We start from the raw sequence: 22,599 nt of genomic DNA on the forward strand, positions 1-22,599 counted from the left end.
GATGTTTCTGTGGCGATTGCATAAAACAATCTGGATCCATGTGGTTGTTGAGTTTTACTGCAAAAAAAAAGAGAAGAAAAGAATAAAAGAAGAAATGTGAATATAACGTTAAAATGTAATGATGGACATCAGTGTGAATGCTCGCCGAGGAGACTGTGGCCTGTTACAGTGACAGGAAGAGAGAGAAGCAGCAAGAGAGAAAGAGGAGTGAAAAACAGAAAAAAAAAACAGAGGGGGCAAGAGGAGAGAGTGCAAAACAGAGACAAAGTGACAGAGAGTGAAAGTGTGTGTGTGTGTGTATGTGTGTGTTAGAGAGAGAGAGACAGAGAGAGAGCCAGGCCTAGTTTTTAGTATGTGATCTAGGCCATTATCTGTGTTAGCACTGGTGGGGCTCCAACAGACTCTGTGGATCCTACATAACAATACCTTTTATGAGCTTGTATGTGTGTGCGTGTGTGTACCACTGTAGGCTCACACACATATGCGATCATGCGTGTTAACGCCATTGTGCCATACATGATGTACGCATGCGCCCCTGCGCCTCTGCCTTTTGTTTCTTGCCACTGAGTTTGTGCCTGTTTGTTAAGAATGCCCGTGTATGTGTCTGCGTTTTGTCGAGTGTGTCTTCGCATGTGTGTATGTGACTCCTCACGTGCAGCTGTGCACTCTTGCTGTATCACCCCCGTCGTCAGTCAACCCCCCCTCTCCAGCAGCGCCCTGGGGGCCTTCATTATGTAAGAAAGACATTACTGCAGAACAGAGGCAGAGAGGCAGAGAGACATTACTGCAGAACAGAGGCAGGCAGCCCTGATAACTCTGGCAGCCCCTGCTTCAATACAACCCGCCTAGGCCCCCATAACTCCCTCACACACAGAGTCAAAGCCTGTAGCAGGATAATGTTGAGGATTGAGGGCTTGTGATATTTGTAGAGCTTGTCTAAGAATACAGGAAATATCAGTTAATCATGTTCTACATTATAATAAATGTTCTTCTCTTTTCTTTTGCATCAACTTCTCTCATTCCCTCCATAAACCACCTTATTTTCTACACCTCTGTGTTCAATTACTCCCTTTACATACATCCATACACCCATTCAAATGTGCTGTGCTATTTCTTAATATGGCTCAATCTCTCTTTCATATCTTCCTCTCTTTTCCATCTCCTCTCCTCCCTCCTCAGCGGTCCCCTTCCCCCTGGCCCACCGGCTGACCATGAAGGAGGTGTTTGATGCCGAGGGCCGGCCGCGGGTGGACCTGCTCAAAGCTCACCTCACCAAGGAGGGCCGGCTGGAGGAGGCCGTGGCCCTGCGCATCATCGATGAGGGCGCCGCCATCCTGCGCCAGGAGCGCACTATGTTGGACATTGAGGCGCCAGTCACAGGTATGGTATAGGGATGAGGAATCAGGGAGTGCTAAAATTTGAGGGGGAGGGTGATGAATGTAAATTAATCTGTAATTTAATCAGCGGAAAATGGTTAATAGCTGATTTAAAGCTTAACGTGATATCAGTTAAATACAGTGTGAAAAACTCCAGGCCACTCATATTAAAAAAAGCTATGTGTGTGTGTATGCGCTTGTATTCATGCTTGAGTGACAGGCGAATAGATCACACACTTGCACAGTGAGTGCACAGATAGCAACAGTCAAACAGGGAGAAAGAGAGACATGGAGAGAAATGGAGCTGCAGAGCAAAAGGCAGAAAGATCAGTAATTATGTATTAATCAGATTCCATTCGTCGATTCATTAATCTGCCATATGTATCTGCCACCCTTTTAATATGAACTGTTGTTCGGTCGCACTTCACTGAGGGAACCAATTGGCACTTATGCGCCTCACAATAGCGGGTGCTTGCTTTGGTAATATCTGCATGTATTCCCCTGCCAGGGAAATGGTATGAACCAAGGAGGAGGAGGGGGAGATTGAAATCGATGGAGAACAAAATGGAAAACAAGTTTCTGAGACGATGACAGAGAAGACAGACAAGCAGGCGGGCAGACTCAGACACTCTCCACCTATTGACCCTGCTTGGTTAATGTACCTGTGTGTATCTGCCTGTGTTTGTGTGTGCGTTTATGCAAATGCGAATAATTCTGTGTGGGTTGCGTGCCCACGCAGTGTGGGAACATCGCTCGGCTTTCACAGGTACAGATCCCCGGGGACGACGACAGATAGACAGGAAGATGGAGAGACAGTCGATCATAAGCAGCTTAGTGCAGAGGTTCTCAAACCTGCTCGTTCCCAAGGAGCAACATATTGATCCCTGTTTTCAAGTTTATCCACTTCTACAGATCCTGATCCAGAAACACCCACCTGAGAGGATTTTTTGTCTAAGTTAGCTACAATTGGAAATAGTCTTTAGTTTTCAGAGATAAAACTATGGCAAAATAATGCAGATTCTCATATACAGTGTTGAGGAGAAGTTCTGAACAGTTTAGGACTTTGACGGAGTCTCTTTTTTAAAATGCGGAAAGATAGGCCAACTTGTGAACAGACAGGCAGGTGGACAGCTGACAGGCTTTTAGATGTCACACGAAGACTTCAGGGAGAATAAAGAGACAGGTCTTAGGAGGCAGACAGGTATGGCTCAATTTCACTCATGCCATTTTGGATTCCCAATTCCCTGTTCAAATTAAAGTGAATACTTTAGGAGTAGGCACAAAACCAGACATTAACATGGCAAGCAGATGGAGAGACAGACAGACATAGCCAGTCAGACAGATGCAAAATGGCCATCGTAAAATGGCTGCAGAGGGGAACTATGACAGCAACTAAAAGTGAAAGGAGAGGCCAGACAGATGGTGAGGGAGGCGGATAGGAAGATGTACGCTGGCAGATCATACAGACAGTCCTGAAGTCTCTCAAAATATGAAGTATTCAGAATATGAAGTCTGATCTGAATTAGATCTGATAGTCCTGGATGTGAAATGGAACAAATCTGTGGAAAATGTTTGGGCCAGGAAAAGACATGAGAATATTTAAAAAGCTTATAATGATTTACAGTAAAGAAGCAAGACACCAATAATTACTTGCTGTCAAGTCTCATTATATCCTGATTGGAATAAATGTCCGCTGATATAAATGCAGTGATGGATGCTGTATTTTGAAACTTGAAGTGCAACAGCAAATGAGAGTACCACATAGACACAGAAATAAATAACATTTTAGACATTTTAGTCAGATGAGGAAGAGTCTACAGCCATGCTAGCAGGTATGTGACACTGTAGGCACAGTTGTACTTTAAGCTGAATGCTAACATCAGGATGCTAACATGAGCACAATAACAATGCCCACATGATGATACTTAGCAGGTATTGTGTTTATCATGTTCACCATCTTAGCTTTGTGTGTTGGCATGCTAACATGCTAATCAGCACTAAATACAGTAGTGGAGTTGAGGCTGATGTCATTAATTTTGCAGTTATTCAGGCGGTTACAATCCAAAGTATTGAACAAGTTAAAATTTTGTCTTGATTATGGTGCTAAATGAGAAGTTAGGGGATCACCAACGTTACAAGTCATCCCGAGGGGAACATGAGCGTGTGTACGAATTTACATCCCAATCCACCCAATAATTGTTGAAATACTTTAATCTGGAACGAAGTGGTCGACCATCAACTGACAGACATTGCCATCCATAGAGCTATGCCTACTAGCATGGATAACAACAAAATGAGAAGACCTTTTCCAGATCCTTGAGGAATCCCTTTTCTGACATGTAGGCATTTTTTAACAGGACATCTCAAAATGACTGGATTCTTCTATAAAGATCATTTTTAGCAGGTTTTTCCAAAATCTGTCATTTTGTCAGATAAATTAGTGATGATTAGTGATGATATAGATCCACAGCCGGCAAAATGGAGCCACTGAAGCAGGGATGGACACACATTTGTTACAGTAACTGAATTATGGAAACTGGTTATGTGACTGCAGATCTACTGTGATGATGATCTTAACACTGTTGTGTGCTGTTTCCACAGTGTGTGGAGATATCCACGGCCAGTTCTTCGACCTGATGAAGTTGTTTGAAGTGGGAGGTTCTCCTGCCAACACACGCTACCTCTTCCTAGGGGACTATGTGGACAGGGGCTACTTCAGTATTGAGGTAAGAATGGACCCACTATCTCACTACCAGTGTGCATTTTTCACAATAGCATATACCTGGCCATGTTCTCATTTTACTGGTTATGCATTCATTAAGAAACATTGTAAGCTCGCTCTATTGTGTATACAGTAAGCTTATAACTAAATCAATGTCCATTATTGCCCAGAAGTCTATTATACACTTTCCATGGGCAAGGTTTATTTCACTGTTGAGGTGTATAGTTACAACACTGCGCAGTATTTAATGTATTATAAATGTACAAAAGGTACTTGAGATTAGCACTGACGCACCAGAATGTGTTTCTGATAATGTTCATACCAAGGTGATGTAATTTCAAATTCACTGAGAGGGACTTACCATTATTAAGATCAGCTTTCACCCACTGTTCAGATTTAGTGGCATGTGTTTACCTACAGGACTATTTGGACATTTGATTCTTTACGTGAGTGCAATAAGGTAGCCTTGTGATTAGGTTGTCTGTCAGAAATGCATCACAGATGTGACTTGAATCCATAATTATACAAGCATATGGTGAACGCCTTTGTTTATTGAGCCACTGCATCATTGACATGGAGTGAGTTTGGAGGGGAGGGAGCAATATTTAGGCCACCTTCCTAACACACTTCAAGGGCACATAGACAGAGGACTTAATGTAGAGCAGGGATGCTACTGTGTAAAGGTGAGAGAACACCCTCTGATCCAGTTGTAGGGTTAACAAAGTGATAACAGTGAAAACATATTGAGTAATAGGCTGTCTGATTTTATATCTCACACACAACAACTGCTGTTTTCAATTCATTTTTTCCTGTTAATCAGCATGGTTTGATTTGGGATGATTATTTTCAAAATCCTGTTTACGTCTATCTTTAGACAGGGGTAAGAACCAATTCGCTTTCAGCTCAATTAATTTAGGCAGCGGATGGTTCATTCAGAGAGGGAATTCCTAGTAACAGCTCCATCGTGATTCTCCGTGTCACGCTTTGAATTTCCAGTTTGAGTTTAATGAGGAGAACTGAAAGTGGAATAACCTCACACAACCACTCACAAGCAATGGTGTGCTAAAGCAAACGCTGGTTTCACTGTGGTATGTGGTTTAAAGGAACAGCTCAACATTCTGGGAAATACTATTCACTTTCTTGTAGGGAGTTGAGAAGAAGATTGATATCACTCTCACATCTGTCCATTAAATTAGAAGCTAGAGCCAGCAGATGGTTAGCATAGCTTAGCATAAAGACTAGAAGCAGGGGCAAAGAGCCAGCTTAGCTTTGTCCAAAGCTAAAAAATTTTTTTAAAAATCCACCTAGCAAGCCTACTGTGCTTGTATGACTGGACCTTACTTCCCCAAATGCCAAACTAATCCTATAAGATAGGCAATATAATTGCATATATTTCCTTAATAGAAGTGTATAATATAAGTAAATATGTGATTAGCTTAATTTGTTTATACAATGCTAGCACTGATTTTTATAATGCATTATAAATGTATGCAAAATTCATTCTGAGGTTACCTCCTTTTTGACAAGTTGTGAAGCTGTTGATCTCTAATCACTTTTTATGCATTCTCTTCCCTGGTGAACATTTAGTGTGTGTTGTACTTGTGGTCACTGAAAATCCTCTACCCAAAGACGCTCTTTCTTCTACGGGGAAACCATGAATGTAGACATCTGACAGAATATTTCACCTTCAAACAAGAATGTGAGTAGCTGTTTTCTTTTACTATTATATGCTCTTCCTCTCTTTCTACCTACCTATCCCCCCCTACATTTCTGTTGTTTTCTTTTTCACTCTTTAACCTCATCCCATCTTACTCCCTCGAGTGTTATATATTCTTTCTGTTAAAGTTATTGTACAGTTATTCGCTTGATAAATTGATGATTCCTTAGGTCTACAAAATGTCAGAAAATTGTGAAAACATCCATCTTATAGTACAAGACCAAAAGATATCAACTTTATTATCTTTGGAGACTAAGAAAACCAGTAAATATTCACATAGGGGAAGCTGGAACAGAGAATTTTTGCTTAAACACTAACTTAAACAATAAATCGATTATCAGAATTGATCATTTGCTAAGCCTCTCCTCTCTCAGTTACTGTTGCTGTGCCTGTCAAGTTTTTCATTCTCACATGGCATGTATGCAGTTAATGAGGGTAATAGTGGCAGCTATACCATTGAAATTCCTAGTATTTTTTTGAAACAATGAGTCATTGACAATATGACAGAAGTAGACAAACGCAGGCTTCTCATTTTTGCCGGAGACCATCAATTTCGCCAGCTGAAATGAGCCAATTACGTTAACATTATGCTCGATGAGTTGGTTGATGATCCATGTAGAAAACATAGAAAGAAAGAAACATCATTGGTCTTGTTTTCAGTGTTGTCCTTGTATTATAAACATGATAAGGAAAAATGTAAGATACGACTGTTTCACCCTGTGTGGCTTCTTAGCTCACATACTTTGTCAAACGCTTTTAGTTTGGTTAGTATATTTTTTTATTACACAACCTCTAGTCCTACAAAATGTAGTTAGCTAATGAACTGTTCTTTGGTCTTGGAAGTAATAGTAAGTTAAGTTTCTCCAATATATAGCAAACTAGTTAGCTGGCCATTTGCAGCTTACATTAGAGCTGATCACACACTCCATTACTCACGCTTTTGTTGCTTTTTTGTATTTTTTGGTTTTGGAAAGGCTAAAAGACACCTTTCTCCAAATCCTTTATGTATGGAGTATAGCTCTTACTACAGCCTCATACACACCACTTCCCATCCCCCCAAATTCCATCACCATCCGTCCTTCCTCCGCTTCCGTTTTCTGTTACTGGCAGTTTCTTCCCGCCCTCATTTCCCACACTCCAATCCATCCCTCCTCTACTCCTTCTCTCCTTCCTCATTTCCTATTTCTCTCTCTCTGTCTATTCTCCTCCTCCAGCTTTCATCCACCTCTTCCTCCCTCCCCCAGTATCTCTCCTCCTCTCTTCCTCTCTGACTCTCTCCTCTCCCTGTGTGTTTCGGCGTTCTGTCCGAGAGTGGGTGATTAGCAGCAAATTAATTTGGCCCTTAATGATTGGCTCAGGGACTTACTCCTCTGTGTCTGATTGGCCATGGGACGATGAAGCTAATTTCCCCTGGTGCTCGTAGCGAATAGTGGTCGCCCTCAATTACCATCTGCTGTGTGTGCGAGTGTGTATGTGTGTGTGTACCACAAGTGTGTGCAAGTGCATGTACTATGACTGTCTTCATAAATGTTTGAGCGTGTCAGTGTGTGTGTGGAATGAGTTGACAACTGGTGGACTAGCAATAATGAGCTCTTGCTCCACACAAGGCAGATGGAGAGGTTGACAAACACATTCCTCACTGTCTCACACTCACACTCACACACACACACACACACACACACACAAATGCTTGCTACTGTACACTGGTACTCCGCAATACTGGCTTTGATTTGTGTACGTGTCGTTCTCATGTCCTCAAACTCTCCCCCGTCTCCTTCCCATCCCTCTTCTCTCCTCCCTCGTCATCTCCTCTCCTTCCTCTCTCGTTCTCTCACCGCTCTTAACCTCTCCGCCTTCTCCTGTCTCCTTCTATCAATCTCTCTCCTTCTCTCTTTATGAAATTATCATTCTCCCTTTTTCTCCTCCCTCCTGCTCGCTCTCATCCAAAATCCACCCTTCTCTCTTTTTCTTCCTCTCTCTCTCCCTCTCTCTCTCTCTCTCTCTCCTCCGATCTCCTTTCAGCTATTTTAATCCTGTGATATTGTTTTGTGTCAGATTTTATTGTAACGCCCATGTGTGAAATGTACTTTAAAGATGCTGCGTGTTGGATGTCTTCATTGATATCGCTGCCAAATCAAAGGAGTTTTTTATACATCAAAAAATCTGCCTCACAGTGTTTCTCCGCTGCTTCATGCTTACCTTTGGGTCAGATTTTGTTCACTAGAAAAAGAATTACAGTCTTTGTTGCATTAATAATATACTATAATATAGAGCATTTTTCCACAAATGAACATTTCTTTTCTGAGAAGTGGCATTTTTAAATCATCTGAGAGCAGAGACACAGGTCATATGGGACTGTTGGAGAAGAGATGGCTGCATAAATTAGTAATGTGTAATGTGAAAATCCTATATGTTAAAGCTTTTACATCCAAGTGAACTAAATTATGTTTTCAGAGGAGCCGTACGAGTCTGTTTGAAGCCTTCAGACGACTGAGGTTCTTCAGATCCGTCCATGTAAAAGCTCCATGTTTGTTTGTTCTCTGCGCTCCTTGTGCAGTGTGAGACAGTGACAAGGACTGACTGTATGTTGGCAGGGATGATGGCAGTTCAAAGCATGTCAAAATGCACTTTGTCTTAAGTCTTGAAATACCTACCCCATCCCCACCCCCTCCTCTAACCACCTCCAGGTAAGATCAAGTACTCAGAGCAGGTGTACGACTCCTGCATGGAGGCGTTTGATTGCCTGCCCCTGGCAGCCCTGATGAACCAGCAGTTCTTGTGTGTGCATGGGGGGCTTTCACCAGAGATCCACACGCTGGACGACATCAAGAAGGTATAAAAAGAGGCACACACACACACACACACGCACATACAATTTAGAGTGAACAATTCTGCTCCACGAAAGCAAAACACAATAACTACTTATTGGTCAGATTTGATGAAGACAAGAATCTTACTTTTTAGCATCTGTTTTACTATCCAAATCTCACCAAAATATTATGTCAAAGAAATGTATCATTTCAGAGAAAACAGCTTTTTAAATTTACAGTAACTACAAAACAAAGCTGACTTAAGACCAAGCCAAACTGCAGCTGTACTGGCTGTGTAGTTACTGCATTCTGGCTTTGTATGGTTGCCCAGGCTGTAGTAACTGCACTTTGGCTCGGTAAACTAGAAACTGCTGTCACACTTACTCTGCTACAGAGAGAGAACTGTGTTAATACAAAGCTAGCTGGTCTTAGCTAAAGCTAATACTACAGTCATTTATTGATTTTTCCTTAGTTGTGAATGAATAAAAAAACTGACACCCGTGTAATTCAGTTTGTTTGTCCACATGACTGTGGAAATGAGATAGTATTTAAATTCTATCACAATGGAGAAAACAGCTAAACCTGCTAATGCTAACTAGCCTAGCAGATCTCAGTAGGTGCCATCGCTCATCATTTGACATGGTGTGCTTAAGCTACTTTTAAATGTAAATTAATTTAATCCGTATGTACTATGGACTGTAAATAATCAAAGTTTGTTTTCCTAAATAAACCAGTTAAAATGTTTGAAGCTAAACACATATGCTAAAATCTAAAGGCAGAGCGCAGTATTTTGGGGGGTATTATGTATTTACATTAATAACCCTATAAAGGCATTAAATGAAGGCATTACAACCTTTCTAACTATTATGCAACTGGCCTGTCCTTTTTTTTCTAAACTTCCCTGCTTCTGTGGTTACTGCTCTCTGCTTCTGGAGGGAAGAAGACACATTAGCAACAATATAAAATTATCACACTTCTGCTTGCTACAAAAAATAACATTGATCTAACATGTTGCAACTTATGTCGATAACAACTTTCAGTGTAAGTTTTTATACGATGTGTTGCATATTCAGAGGTTTCATAAGAAACAAATACCAGTGAATGAGACCCGCTCACACGCTGTATGTATAGAGTTCACAGTAATACAGGATACAAAGGCACACACATGAACACACAGACATGAGAACACACACTTCCTCATCTAATGGCAGTGTTTCCATGGTGAATCTGCTGGTGTGACATCTTCTCCCTCCTATGTGGTTAGGGTTGCCATGGAGATGCTCTGACAGTATGTTTGTGTGTGTGTGTGTGTGTGTGTGTGTGTGTGTGTTTACACTATGTGTTTGCTTTTCTTTCTCCTCTGATACTATAGGTACTGGTGCATTTGTGTGTGTGTGTGTGTGTGGTTTACATCACTTTTTTAAAATGTTGTGTTTCTTTGTGTCTATTTCTGTGTGTGATGGAGCATTTGTGTTTATATTTTTGTGTATTTCTGTGTGTGTGTGTGTTGTATGTCCTAGTTGGACCGGTTCAAGGAGCCCCCAGCGTTTGGGCCCATGTGCGACCTGTTGTGGGCAGACCCCCTGGAAGACTTTGGCAACGAGAAGACCCAGGAGTACTTTGGCCATAACACAGTCAGAGGCTGCTCCTATTTCTACAGGTACAGGGCCGCACAGTCTGTGACAGAATTACTCCTCACATTGTCCACGTTGACACCAACATAAAGAAATATTGCATAAGAGTCCTGACAGTTTATTTTGGACTCCAGTGTGAGTGAATATAGTCTGGTAGCCTTGACGCAATAGATCCCTGTGCTGATGAAGCTCAGAGATATGAACTAACCTGATATCCAAGCAAGCCAGAGTGAATGCAATATTCTGGTATAAAAATACACATTGGGAGCAATATTTCTTAAATTAACAGCTGACAGATGCAGCCACACATAAGACTGACCCTCGCATGTGTTCCTGTGTGCCTTGTGTTAGGCTTATTCGATATGTTTGAATGATCTCGGCGCCTTGTGATCGCCTGCCAGCAGCGAGTTGTGACTTTCATCTACAAATCATAAATCTAATAAGTTTAAGGTGGACTTCAGGCTATTGGTTTGGGATGCTGGTGATGAGAAGAGAGAGAGAGATGTCTCCTGTATGGCTACACCACATCCAAGATCCAATAACAGTCACTGGGATTTGTGCAAGAGACTGAAAATCTTGGCCAGTTTACACACACACACACACACACACACACACATTGAGTATAAGAGCAAACACATAACCACAGCACATTCACAAACAGATACACACAGTTAGGTTTCAGCATGAAACGATATCCCACAATCCCCAGGGAGACTGCACGGTTCTGTTGCTATGACGACTGGCTACTCCTGCCAGATATGGAGTGATATTAAGATACAGTGAGAGAAAGAAGGAGAGCAACATAGGAGGAGGGTGGCTGTGGTGATAGTGGTGGTGGTGGTGGTGGGGATGGAAGATGAAAGATAGAAATAAAAAAATAAAAATGGAGGAATGTAAAGACAGGAGCGGAAGCTGAAAGACAGACGGGGCGTCGGAGCCTTCGTACTCTACATTTGTAGAAGTCGGTGTTGTGACATGTTGTCTGTGGTCGAACACAGTGATTTTCCTTGTTGAGCAGACACAGCATCAATCGACCAACCAGAGTACACTTGGCCCCCACAGCACTGAGGCGGCCCTAAACCCTGCTCAGGTCTGCCTGAGCTCACTGATGCCCCCTGCTGGTCTCAGTCAGACATGACATGAGAAAACAAGAGGCCTACTCATCTCCCACTAGCAGACTCTAAATACTTCCATCTGTTTTGTGGTGTACTTGCTTTAATAACATGACATGTTTGTTATGCGAAGCGGTTTTTACTGGATCTTTTGGATATTTTTTTTCCCATTGTCCCAGTTCGGATGCGTTTACTTGTTGTTACTCCTTCTCTCTTTCTGTCTCTTTGCTCCCAGTTACCCAGCAGTGTGTGAGTTTTTACAGACCAACAACCTGCTGTCAATCATCAGAGCGCATGAAGCACAGGATGCTGGGTAAGCTTTACTGACTGACTGGCACGCCTCAGTCCTTCTTTCAGCATTTAATTTAATGGTTTACTGTTCCTTGACATTTCATGTGCCACGCTGTTATTATTCTTTTGTCAGGGAATTGGCACATTATTCCTTCTGTTACCCTAATATCATTATTATTATTAGCATTGTAGTTAGCATAGTTAGAGTTTGTTATCAAAGACTGTCTGACTGAGGAGCACCAACAGCAGTAACAGTAACTAACTCATCTCTTGAGAACAGTGCAGTAAGATGAAAGGTTATAATAAAATAGTGGCTTTTCTGACCCACAAATCCATTCCTGGCATCTGTTATCTGTGAAAATCCTCTAAATATAATGCAGCATTTCAGGCAGTGCTGCTCTGGTTTGTGCTGTTTGTGAACCCATTAGCAACATTTTGTCTGTCATGCAGCTGGGCAGTTTGGGTAATGGTCCATGAATCTTGTCCTGGTCAAAAGAAGTTATATTTTAGTAGGTTCTGCCTTTAAACCTGTGAGTAGAAGTAATTCTATAGATGATGTTTAAAATGGTTTTTACACTTTTATACATTAGGATAATCAAGCAAAGTGACTTCCTACAATAAAAGTTGATTATAAAGTTCAGTTACTCTTTATTTTAGTCTTTGCCTGTTTGAAAATGTAACCATCTAAGAGACTGTAGTGTGGACTGTGTGTAGCAGGCAGCCAATCAGGAGCCTGTTTGATACCGAGTCATTGGTTAACCTTGATTCGATTGGCTCATGGTCAGACACAGTGTACGGTGGTCAGCTATGGACAAAGTTTTCAAACAGGCAAAGACTAAAATAAAGAGTATGTGCTGATGATGAAGTACTTATTGATTACGTATTAGCATGTGTTTGTGCCACACAGGGAGAAGCTGCACTGAACACTGACAATAATACTGCAATACAAGACAAAATGAAAATCACTGTAATAAGAAAACAGCCAACACATTCTGCTAGACACCTGGATTATCTTTTAATAATAAATAAACTAGAGTCTTAATTAGCAATCCTCTAGGGACCCTGCTAGAACAGGCTGCTTTTGTGCTTTGTTTGTGGGCACTAATGAATTGTGTGTGCTTGCTTGTATGCATTTGCATACCTGATCTCAGCTCTTTGTGTACATAAAACAAACTGCACCCACACTTGTTTTTACTATGACTAGGTCTCTAGATCTGGGCCTTAAAAACAAAATGTTATGAAGTTTCAGCACCCTGCTCAATGGTACTTTTACCTTACCTTGATCTCCCCTGCCGCGCCAAGGATTCTGTTCCCCCTATATGTTTTTAAACGTGTGGCTGTCTCGCCTTCAGCCAGTTCCTCTCTGATTTAAAGACTTCTGAAGCAAATCCTCAGTTTTCATCCACATTGTGGTGTTTTGTTTGAGTCGTTGTAACGTAGGCGGCTTGTTTGTCTCTCTCTTTCCTCAGGTACCGTATGTACAGGAAGAGTCAGACTACAGGTTTCCCTTCCCTCATCACCATCTTCTCTGCTCCAAACTACCTGGATGTCTACAATAACAAAGGTCTGACACACATGCACACACACTGGCATAGATCATTTATACACACATAGTGAAGCATGAGCACTCCTGTGCAATTATTGTAGACTGAACAGTATGTTATTCCTCATGCAAGACTGAGCGTTACATAACATGTGAAACAGCTGATGATGAACTTGTTATATATTAATAACTACACACTGAATGTAGGTAGTAGATACTTTCAAACCAAATAATGTTCTTCTCAGTATGACCCCAATAAATTAACTTATTTTGCAGATTTGTTTTACAAAATGTAATCATGTACCATATTGGGAATACTGTCTGACAAAAGTCATATCAGCTGACACAATAAAACACCAACTAACTGAATACTAATTAAAAGACTAATGTACATGTGTGTGTGTGTGTGTGTGTCCAGCGGCGGTGCTGAAATATGAGAACAACGTGATGAACATCCGTCAGTTTAACTGTTCTCCTCATCCCTACTGGCTGCCCAACTTCATGGACGTCTTCACCTGGTCGCTGCCTTTCGTGGGAGAAAAAGGTATCTCACACACACACACATACACATACACACATACACACACACACACACACATATCCTTCTTCTTGGAGTCTCACACATACGATACTATTATAGAGTTTTTGGAGAATCCTCTCCTAGACTTGAGCTGAAATGCTGGTTTATTACAGGTCAGTTTAAATGATTTAATCGCTGAATCTAAATCTGAGCTGTTTGGGGTTTGTTGGCTTTCAGGCTCGAACTCGGACGGATCACCAGGTTTTAAAGGGCCTCAAGAAGGATAAATCCTGCTTTTGGGGCTGACATGATTTTGTGCAACATGCTTGATTTAAACTGACTCTGGTCAGACTTGTGTAGCCTGAAGCAGTAAAGGCAAAAAACTATAAACTTCACTCTTGATAAGCTGCTTTACAGTTTCATTTGGAGGCATAAATCTCACATAAAGCACTATAAAATAGCAGCTTTCCTGGCTCAGTTCACTCTTGTGCAATAAATTGAAACAATGAAGTCTGACGCAAAAATATAAGTCATCTTTGTAATATCACTCTAAGTTATATTTGTGATACATTTGTATGAACTGTAGCTTCTGGATCATCTATGAACATAAAACAGAAGAAGTATTGTGCAGTGAACTTTTCTGATAAAGGTGCAAATGGTTTTTGTTAGATTGAAGTTGATAGCGTGTGATCCTTCTACTCTGTCTTCATCCTGTCATGTACCTTGAACACCTTTAGATCCCTTTCATACACTTAATATTGCTCTGATATCACTTTTGAAAACGCGTTGTCTGAATACAGCTATTATATCAGCTTAAAAAAAGTGGACAACCCTTACTTACAGGATTAGAGACTGGTGGGTAGCCGGAGCTTAGTCGGATTTGTCCTTCGCTACGTCCCTGGTTAAGTACGGTTGTGTCTCTATTTGCCCTGCAGTGACTGAAATGCTGGTCAATGTCCTGAGTATCTGCTCCGACGACGAACTCATGAACGACGGCGAGGAGATCTTCGATGGTAAGGAATACTAAACGCTGACATTAAAGCGGTGTGATTCAACCCCACGCAAGTGTGAATAAATAAATAACTGAAATATATTCAGGAATTTTACGATGATACTACAAGAAATCGCATCGTTTGTACTTGACTCTCTCACAGCCAGCGCAGCAGCAGCCAGGAAAGAGGTGATCAAGAACAAAATCCGAGCCATTGGGAAGATGGCCAAAATGTTCTCGGTTCTACGGTGGGTCGAGTTCTGATTATTCTACAGACGTTCATCATCAGTCACCAGATTGTTGCTTTCTTTAACTCACATTCTGAGTCGAGTGTTTTAACCAGCAAGGGTGTTTTTGTGAGTTTGCAGGTGCACAGTGTGGGGAAGTGTGTAATTCTCTGTAATTCTCTATTTATCACCTGCTTTCTCTTTCTATCCACACACACACACCTGTCACAAACACGTATACTGTGTCTGTCCGTCTCTCAGGGAGGAGAGTGAGAACGTGTTGACCCTGAAGGGACTGACCCCTACAGGCATGCTGCCAAGCGGAGTGCTGTCTGGGGGCAAACAGACCCTGCAGAGCGGTGAGTGTTTTACTCGCCCACACACAAACACACTCTCAAACTTAACCCTGAACACACAAACACATAGAAAAACACCCACAAGTACACGCAGACCACCCTCAGGTTCCTTCCTGCCTTCTTTCCTCTTCTCCTCTTCAACTGCTGTTTATCTCCTCTCATCCCTTCTGCCTAACTCACTCTCTCCACCTCACCTCACCGGCGCTGAGGATACTAACAGCCTGCTGGTTGTGTGTCTGTGTATGAGTATGTGTGAGAGAGAGAGAAAGACAGAAAGAGACAGAAAGTAAGGAGTAGCAGCATAAAGAGACACCTCCAGACAGACTGCAACAGAGAAGGACAGCCACAGAGTGTGTGTGTGTGTGTGTGTGAGAGAGAGAGAGCGAGAGGGAGCGAGAGAGCTAACACCAGCTACTGCTAACACCAGGTGCCCTCTAACCTGCGATGGCCTCAGTGCTGCTCTGAGGGCTTCACATGAATTAAGCCTGAAACATGCTTTTGAGTTTACAAATCTGGAGGTGTCTTGTGTAGCCCTTCGTATCGGTGTTTTGCAGTAGAAGAAGTGTTGCATTTACCAAACCAGAACGTGTAGAGTAGGTCTTACAATGATCTGAAGAGAGGTCACCTCACTGCAAGCCGCACATCGATCTGCTACAATTTCCATCTGCGTGATTTTGTGATTAGATTCAACTTGCTGGTTGCTGGACTTGATAACCTTTTCCTCTCAACCAACCAGTATTTTTTAAATACTTACATATAAGTGCAACACATAACTGAGATTTTGATGACTGTGTGTACATCAACTCCTCGACAAGCCTCCGCGAGCAATGGTTACCCATAATCCCCATCTTTGCGTTCTTAACCAAAGACACATATCTGCACAGAAGCATGTTTCAGCCTTCACTCCTTTCTTCTTCTCCTCTTTCTTTCTTTGTACTTCATCTCCTCTCTCGGACTCTGTCATCTCCTCTCTCTTCCTGTCCTCCTCTCTTTCTCTTCTTCTTTTATGTTTGACCATCCTTCAGCTACCATTGAGGCCATAGAAGCCATCGAGACAGTTAAGGATGCTGAAGGTAAAACCCCCACTCATTTCACTGTGCGTGTGCGTGTGCGTGTGTGTGTGTGTGTGTGTGTGTGGTGTGTGTGTGTGTAGCATGGCTGCGCTCTCAGCCACCCATGCTCATAAGGTCATAGATTTTTTTTTTACCCACGATGCACTGAGCTCTTCTAACCGCATCAGTGCTCACCACAAAGCCTAAAACCGCTGCACGCTGAAGCCGCCACATTAAAACACACTCACATGCAAATATAGACACACTCTTCTCTTTCCTTTTCTTGGGAAACAGGAAACACAACTACACCCTCTCTCCCAACACATACACACAAACATTTATTTGCATCTTATTCAGATGTAACACACACTGCACATCACACACTGTGTTTTCACACACGCACACACACACACATACACACACAAGAAGAGCGGGGCTGTAGGTGGGAGTGGGTGTTGTGAAGGGGGACGGGGGCACTCGGGCCTCGTATCGTCTGCAGTGTGTTAGTCTTTCTTTTTATATTCCGTAGGTGCTGTAGTTCTGTAGAAGATGAACATGCAATCAATCTGTTTCTCTACAAGCGACGGCAGAACAGCAGAAATATATATTTGTATTTATTTTACAAACCAATCCCCAAAAACTTTGTGTTCAGTAGAATATTCTAAACTCAAGATTTCGCTTTTCACTGACCTTTTGATCATATCCCATGGTCTTCGCCCACAAATGGTCACATGACCTAAGCACAGAGCTTCAGTCACATGATAACAGGTTATGCGATCTAGGTCTCTTTGTACTGTACTTGGTCATGTGACGACAGCTGAGTAAGTTCCATTTGCTGGAGAAGACAGTAGGATGTGGTTGAAGTCTGTGGAAAGCTAAGTAAGTTAACCTTGAGTGTAAAATATTTCACCACAGATATGGGTTCTCATGGTGAAGAACTTCAGTGTAAGGAAAAAGAAGATCAATTTGGCATGTGTGCACATTTCATGCACATTTCATGGAAAGAGGTTTCAGCCGCCCAAAAAAATTTAAACTGAACGGCTGAAAGAAGCCGGGACGGGTCTGCCAGGTTCTTGCTGTGCTTCTGAACAGATTGTGCTCATGGTATTTGTGTTTAGTATACTGTATTTTGTGCAGGCTTATAGATTACGCCACGCTTTACTTAACTGTAGTCTTCTGTGTATTATTGTCTATAGCTTACCTGAACTAGAGTCCATAATTTGTTTAAGCAAATAAATTATGGACATCTCTCGTGTGTTTTTTTTTTCTGTTATGTAATTTGACTTGTTAGCTGGGTGTAAGCTGTGTAACACAGTGGCATATTGTACTTGTGAGTAGCTGCATGCACGCAAAGGTAACGTGACAGTAGCCGTTGTTCAAAAGTGGCGCTGATCTGTCCAGACAGACCTCCTGAACAGCACAGGAGCATCTGTTGACACAGAGAGTGCAATTCAGCTGATCTCACAACTTCAAGTTGTGGGATTGGTGTTTGTTTTAGTGAAATTAGTTTTGATAACAAACACCATCAGATGTGATGGCTCTAATTGTCCCCTGACACATGACACAGAAATTCATTACTCCACTTCAGTAAACCTGGGAAACTCAAAAAAGACAGATTTAAAAAAAAAAAAAAGAAAAAGAAAGAATGGTCAAAGTTGAAGCAGTAGAAGCCGAGACATCATGATTTTTGTTTCCTAGTTTGGAGTTTTAGTTTCAGGCTCCAAAAATGCTGGATTTCCTATAATGTAACCAGTAACATCTTTTTTGTTTTTGCTCTCTGTTAAATGGAATAGTTGTACATTTTGTATGTTGTTTATTTAATCCAAACAGAAGCAGAGAAGTAAAAATAACTTGTTGTTTTTATGGGGGAGAGATGTGTGCTGGAACTATTTCTTGGCAAAGACCAGTGACTTCTTTAAGTCTTTTTGTTGTTTTGTTATCATGAAGTTGCCAGCAGAGAGAAAAGGTCACTGCGCCGGGCCAAGAAGTAGTTCCAGCACACAACTCCCTGTAAAACCACAAACTGTCTGTATACAACATTTAAAGTTTTTAGGACAGCGCCAGGTTAACTTCTCATATAACTCTCGCCAAGAAAGAGAATAAGGGTTTTACCGAAAATGTCAAACTTCCTTTATAAATTTGAATTCTCCAAGTCCAAGCCGAGGTAACCCTGATGACATCATCCCCATGACTAGTACTGAGCTGCATGTGTAAAATCAATGGAGCGCCCCTTTAAGAAAGAACTTTGTGTGCAACGGCACATTATTTAATTGAACACACTGAGAAAGAGGAATAGTTGCAAATCTGTGTCAAGTTCATTATCTCAAAAAAACTGACAAATTTGATCAAATGTAGCCAAACCTATAATGTGAACAAATTAGTCATGAACTTCAAAAATTGGCAAGCTCAGACAAAAGGAGAGCCTGACACCTTTCCTTTGAATATTTGTTCATAGACGACTTCAGTTTAGGATTAAGTGGTAACTCTTTAAACAGTTGGCTTCCTGTCAAAAACTCATCACGCATTCAAAACACATTTTAATGACTTATGAACGACCGCTTCTGTGCAGCTGTGCTTTGTTCCATAGCAGGTGTCTACTGATCTAGGATCAATGGCCAGGTCGCACTGACTGTTACGTTCACTGTGAGCCAGAGGTCGAGCTAATCCTAGCTCAGCGTTCAGACAACAGATGAACACTGGCTGATGTGTGTGGATATTGGTTTAAGAACCCTGTTGATGTGAATATATGACAGAACCTTGTTTATCCAAACCCAAAGCTAAAGGGAGCAAAATCCGGATCAAAATTATTACAATGTCCTTACCGGTGCGCTCAAATGAAAGTATTAAAAGGTGAAATACAGTTCAAGACACACACTGAATGCTTTGTAAAAGTGTGCTCTATCTCATTTCATAAATGAATAAAATGTGGTTTGGAATTTCAATCCATTTCAGTGCTCTGAATATTTCCTTCAAGCCTCCAGGGATTTGGATACACAAGATTCTACTAAATGTCTTGTTAAATATTAACTCTGCGTGCACGTATGTATGTTTGTGTGTCTTGCGTGTGTGGGTGCGTGGCCGCTTGTCTCCGCAGCCATCCGAGGCTTCTCCCCGCAGCATCGGATCAGCAGCTTCGAGGAGGCCAAAGGTCTGGACCGGATCAACGAGAGGATGCCACCGCGGCGCGACGCCGTCAACAGCGTGGGCCTGTCGATGGGCCGCATGAACATGGGAGAGCCCAATGGGACCGACAGCAACAGCAATATACAGTGATGGACATCCGCTCCCACATGCCCAGACACATACCTGCAGTTACAACACTGATATGGTACCATATTTATAGATACCTGTACATAGGCATATATACACAAGAAAAACGCATCTCACACACACACACAAAGTATTTCATACATTAAATAGGCTTCACACACAGGCAATCACACAAACACGCACACACACACACAAACACACACACAGACATGATTATCTACCCTCTTCCCGTTGCCCTCAGCTGTATGTAAAGGCATGAGCATACCCGGACTTTTCCACCAAAAGGCTGAGTCTCTTCACTGAACCGATCAACCCTATTTAGAGAACTACAACTCCCATGTACCTGCACAACAACAGGAAAGAAACTACAAAAATCATGCCCCATGCAAAACAGGAGGAGCTGCTGTTCACCGTGTATGTTGGGGATCACCAGTGGGTTGACAGTGTCAGCATGATGTGGCCGTGTCGGTGGAATGTGTTGTGTCGGGCAGGGCGGGCGGGGTCAAGTGTTTGCACGGGGTGGGGGTTGTGGGGGGGGGGGGGGTGCATTAAAGATATGTATGCTTCTTTTTCCTGTTTGCATCCAAAAACAGGAAGTGGAACCAAACTTTGCGATAGATTGATTTTATAGGGTTGTGGATATGCCTGCCTGCGTGCGTGCACATGCTTCAACATGTAAATGTCCGTGCGGTTATATTTGAAAAATGTGTTTTCGTTTGCAAACGTGTGCAGATCTCAGCCGATTGGCCCGGGCAACAGCGAGAGAAATTTTTGATGTGCGGGGTAGTGCGGTTGGCTTATCTGTCGCCGCGAGATGTGTGGAGATAATCTCAGCTGCAGTCTAATCTGAGCCCTCGCTCTCCATTTACTCTCGGGAGGAGATTCCCAGTTGCTTTTGTAGCACTACACTGCACCCACCCTCCACTTGAAGTCGAGTGGAAGCCCCCCCCCCTCCCTCATCCCCTCTGGTCCAAGGCCGGTTAGCTCTCGGGAAAGGCTTGAAACTGAGCCCCGGGTCAGATTGCAAGCAAGTGTTTCTCCCTACCTGTCATGTGTAAATAGGATACATAGAGAGGTTTTATTGCACATCTGATGCATATGGTCACATGGATTGCAAGATGCAGTATAGCGGAAGTAGGATGCTTTATATATGTGAGGGAACCAGGGGGGAGTTGAAATGTGAAGTCATACTCTATTCATTCTCTTTCTACATCCTCTCTTTCTTCCCGCGTTGCTGTCTGCTGCCAAACAGCAGTGATGGCCGGGAATCTCCGGCCTAAAAAGCAGGAAATGATATTTTACAGAGGAAACAGACTCTTCTGGTGAAGGCAGCAGCCAAGACAACAAGAAGAAGTCAGAAGAAAAAGGTCTTTGTAAAGCATTTATATTAACGCATCAGTGCATGCAGAGTTAAGTTCTTTGATAATAATGTGAAGATTATATTTGTGCTCTGTGTTTCACTATGGTAGGAAATTCTTTTCTTCTTGTTTTGCTGGCTAATATAAATGAACTGAGGAATAATGAATAATTTATTTTGTACATAATGTTAATTTTATTTATTTTTTTGTATTCATTTTGTGTTATATTTTGTTGATTTTTTTCATGTTTTTTCTTCTTTCTTTTTTTTTCACGACCTGTGTTTCCGGTTTTTCTTTCGACGCTGTACAGAATGACAGTACGCTTCTATTCAAAGTGTCGAGTCCACGTTCTCTCCTCTCTTCTTTGTCAATGTACAGGAGTTGTTTTTAATGATAAATATGAATAACGATAAACAAATATTAAACTAGCATTGATGAATGACCATACTATATACAGAGGCACAGGCATTCAGGCAGCCAAAAGCATGATTGCATGGTTACAATTTGCGCTGTTCAAAGCAAAAAGCAGCAAGACACATTTTAACAGAAGAGCCGGTGTGTTGCCGTCACAATTTAAAGGAAAAAAAAGTGTACTCTCTGATCATAATTCTTGATGATTCCTCTTGTTATTTGATATTTATGATTCTATGATTATTATGATTCTATTTATTATGGACATTATTCTTAATATTTAAGCTCTCTCTCTCTGCTGGTTGCTCTTCATGTTGCGTTGCTCCTTGGTTGATCTTGTTGTGCTTCTTTGGGAGAGGTGAACCCCCCTGGGAGACCCTGTGCCATAGAAATTGTGCCACGGTTCTTTCTTTCTCTCTCTCTCTCTCTCTCTCTCTCTCTCTCTCTCTCTCTCTTTCTGTTTTGACTCCCCAGTCACTAACACTGTAAGCATGCCCCATGGGACGATCCACTTTTTTACTCTTGAATAAAATATGCATGAACCTTTGGTATGGATACTGAGCCTTTATTTCCTTACCAATGAGCATGGAGACACACATACACACACACACACACACACACACACACACACACACACACACACACACACACACAAACACACACACACACACACACAGAGATAAACCACAAGAACCCCCATGATGATACCGAGGAAGGCTTCATCAAAGCCAGTCGTACTGACTCGACCTGTTATACAATTGCAAAATCACAGAGGAACATGATTACACAGCAGCATGCCTGGGTGTTGCAGAGCTGAGCCTCGTCATGTTGAAACAACAGTTCTGTGGAAAATAAAACTGTAGTATAATTCTGCCTCAATAGCTTTTTTTATTTGTACATTCACTCGTTTTTCATGTATTTTAGTTTACACACCAGCACCTATAGCTGGACTAAATGCAGGAGCAAACTTAGCATCAAAATTAATTCTTCTTCTACAAACTACTATTAAAGTAGTTTGATTAATATTGTTGTGCTGGAGTGTAACTAATTACATGCTACATTTAAGATCCCCTCCAGACATTTTTAAGATGTATATGAAATACTCTGCTTTGAATAATAATTTGTGTCTGATAGTTTTTCTAAAAAATAAAAAAAAGTCAAATTATCTTGTTAAAGTCCTTAAAATGACATTGACTCCTTCTTCCTCAT

General features: G+C 41.8%; 1 protein-coding gene across 7 annotated transcripts in view; it reads left to right on the forward strand.

The window, feature by feature from the left end:
* LOC137189031 (protein phosphatase 3 catalytic subunit alpha-like) overlaps window positions 1-21,937 on the forward strand; it is a 37,027-nt gene extending 15,090 nt beyond the window's left edge. For 6 of the 7 annotated variants that reach the window (XM_067598660.1, XM_067598661.1, XM_067598664.1 and 3 more), the window contains 13 exons: window positions 1,180-1,380; window positions 3,978-4,102; window positions 5,686-5,797; window positions 8,503-8,648; window positions 10,146-10,285; window positions 11,607-11,684; window positions 13,132-13,226; window positions 13,624-13,749; window positions 14,661-14,738; window positions 14,880-14,964; window positions 15,205-15,302; window positions 16,325-16,372; window positions 19,446-21,937. In XM_067598660.1, coding sequence (XP_067454761.1) covers window positions 1,180-1,380; window positions 3,978-4,102; window positions 5,686-5,797; window positions 8,503-8,648; window positions 10,146-10,285; window positions 11,607-11,684; window positions 13,132-13,226; window positions 13,624-13,749; window positions 14,661-14,738; window positions 14,880-14,964; window positions 15,205-15,302; window positions 16,325-16,372; window positions 19,446-19,624 — 1,511 coding nt within the window. In that variant the 3' untranslated portion in view covers window positions 19,625-21,937. The remainder of the gene's footprint in view (window positions 1-1,179; window positions 1,381-3,977; window positions 4,103-5,685; window positions 5,798-8,502; window positions 8,649-10,145; window positions 10,286-11,606; window positions 11,685-13,131; window positions 13,227-13,623; window positions 13,750-14,660; window positions 14,739-14,879; window positions 14,965-15,204; window positions 15,303-16,324; window positions 16,373-19,445) is intronic. The other variant, XM_067598662.1, reaches the window with a different exon arrangement.
* Window positions 21,938-22,599: the final 662 nt, after the last annotated feature.

Source organism: Thunnus thynnus, chromosome 9 (assembly GCF_963924715.1).
Source record: "Thunnus thynnus chromosome 9, fThuThy2.1, whole genome shotgun sequence".
Classification (NCBI taxonomy): domain Eukaryota; kingdom Metazoa; phylum Chordata; class Actinopteri; order Scombriformes; family Scombridae; genus Thunnus; species Thunnus thynnus.